Genomic DNA, 1,280 nt, shown 5'->3' with positions numbered 1-1,280 from the left:
GAGGCCGGGGCCGCTCGGAGCCGCTGTGCCCCGCGCTCGGCTCCCGCTGCCCCGCACCGCCGGGCCCGCCAGCCGCAGGGGCCTTTGGTGCCGGGCTGCCCCAGCACCCCAGGCCGTTGTCTGCAAGCAAGCGGCCTTGACATGAGATGAAGCCATTTGCGGCGGCCTCCGCGGAGGCTGGGATCGTTTCCCCGCCGGCTCCTGGCTCCCTGCAGCGCCCGGCCCGGCGCAGGCAGGCCGGGCAGCCCCCGTCAGGCCGCGCACTGCCCCGCCGGAGGGAAATGCCCTCCGTGGAGCAGCCTCCTCCGCCGCTGCCCGGTGGAGGTGGCAGGGAAACGGGGGTCGGGGCCGATCCCTGGGCTGCAGCACGGCCCGGTCACCTCTGGGTGCCCCCGGCAGTAGAGGCCTTAGAGGAGGGCAAACCGGGCGACCACCCTTTAGGGGGGGCAGATTTTGGGGGGGGTGATGTTTTTGCAAGGAAGTGGCTCATCAAAATCAAGCCTCTAAGGGGTCCCAACTGCCTCTTGCCCGAGGCCCCAACAACCCCAAGGCCACCGCTGCCCCCGGACTATGGGATCAGGCCCTCGGCGCCCTCGGGCACCAGCAGCCCCGCTGACGCCCGCCGCCCTTGTCTCCAGCCCAGGCGCAGTCCAACCTGCTGGGGAAGTGCCGGCGGCCCCGCACCGCGTTCACCAGCCAGCAGCTGCTGGAGCTGGAGCATCAGTTCAAGCTGAACAAGTACCTGTCCCGGCCCAAGCGCTTCGAGGTGGCCACGTCCCTCATGCTCACGGAGACCCAGGTGGGTACCGGCCCGCGCTGGGCGGGAGCGGCTCCCGCGCCGGGGCTGCCCTGGGGGCGGAGGGGCTCACGCCCCGCGCGGCAGGCTGCCCGCGAGGCCCGGGCAGCCTCAGCGGGGCACGAGGGCCAGGGCCAGGGCTAAGGGCGTGCGGGGAGGCCCGGGGACCCGCCCGGCTCAGCCCCCGCCCGCCTGCCCCGTCCCGCAGGTGAAGATCTGGTTCCAGAACCGGCGCATGAAGTGGAAGCGCAGCAAGAAGGCCAAGGAGCAGGCGGCGCAGGAGGCCGAGAAGCAGAAGGGCGGCGGCGGCGAGGACAAGGCGGACGAGGAGCTGCTGCTGCCGGGGCCGGAGAAGGGCTGCGGGCGGCGGCTGCGGGAGCTGCGGGACAGCGAGCCCGAGGAGGACGAGGAGGCCGGACACTGCTGCCCCTACCACTCCTCCGACTGCTCCGAGGCCGACGACGAGGAGGCGCAGCCCCGCGGC

The 1,280-nt window shown here is 73.3% G+C and overlaps 1 protein-coding gene across 1 annotated transcript in view; it reads left to right on the top strand.

The window, feature by feature from the left end:
• The window catches only part of MNX1 (motor neuron and pancreas homeobox 1), a 26,276-nt gene that overhangs the window by 23,671 nt on the left and 1,325 nt on the right, over window positions 1–1,280 (top strand). The window contains exons 2-3 of the mRNA XM_019557047.1: window positions 639–799; window positions 1,005–1,278. Coding sequence (XP_019412592.1) covers window positions 639–799; window positions 1,005–1,278 — 435 coding nt within the window. The remainder of the gene's footprint in view (window positions 1–638; window positions 800–1,004; window positions 1,279–1,280) is intronic.

This window comes from Crocodylus porosus, unplaced genomic scaffold (assembly GCF_001723895.1).
Source record: "Crocodylus porosus isolate Cpor-Errol unplaced genomic scaffold, CroPor_comp1, whole genome shotgun sequence".
Classification (NCBI taxonomy): Eukaryota; Metazoa; Chordata; order Crocodylia; family Crocodylidae; genus Crocodylus; species Crocodylus porosus.
The sequence above is the reverse complement of the archived record's forward strand: the minus strand, read 5'-3'. Positions and strand labels throughout refer to the sequence as shown.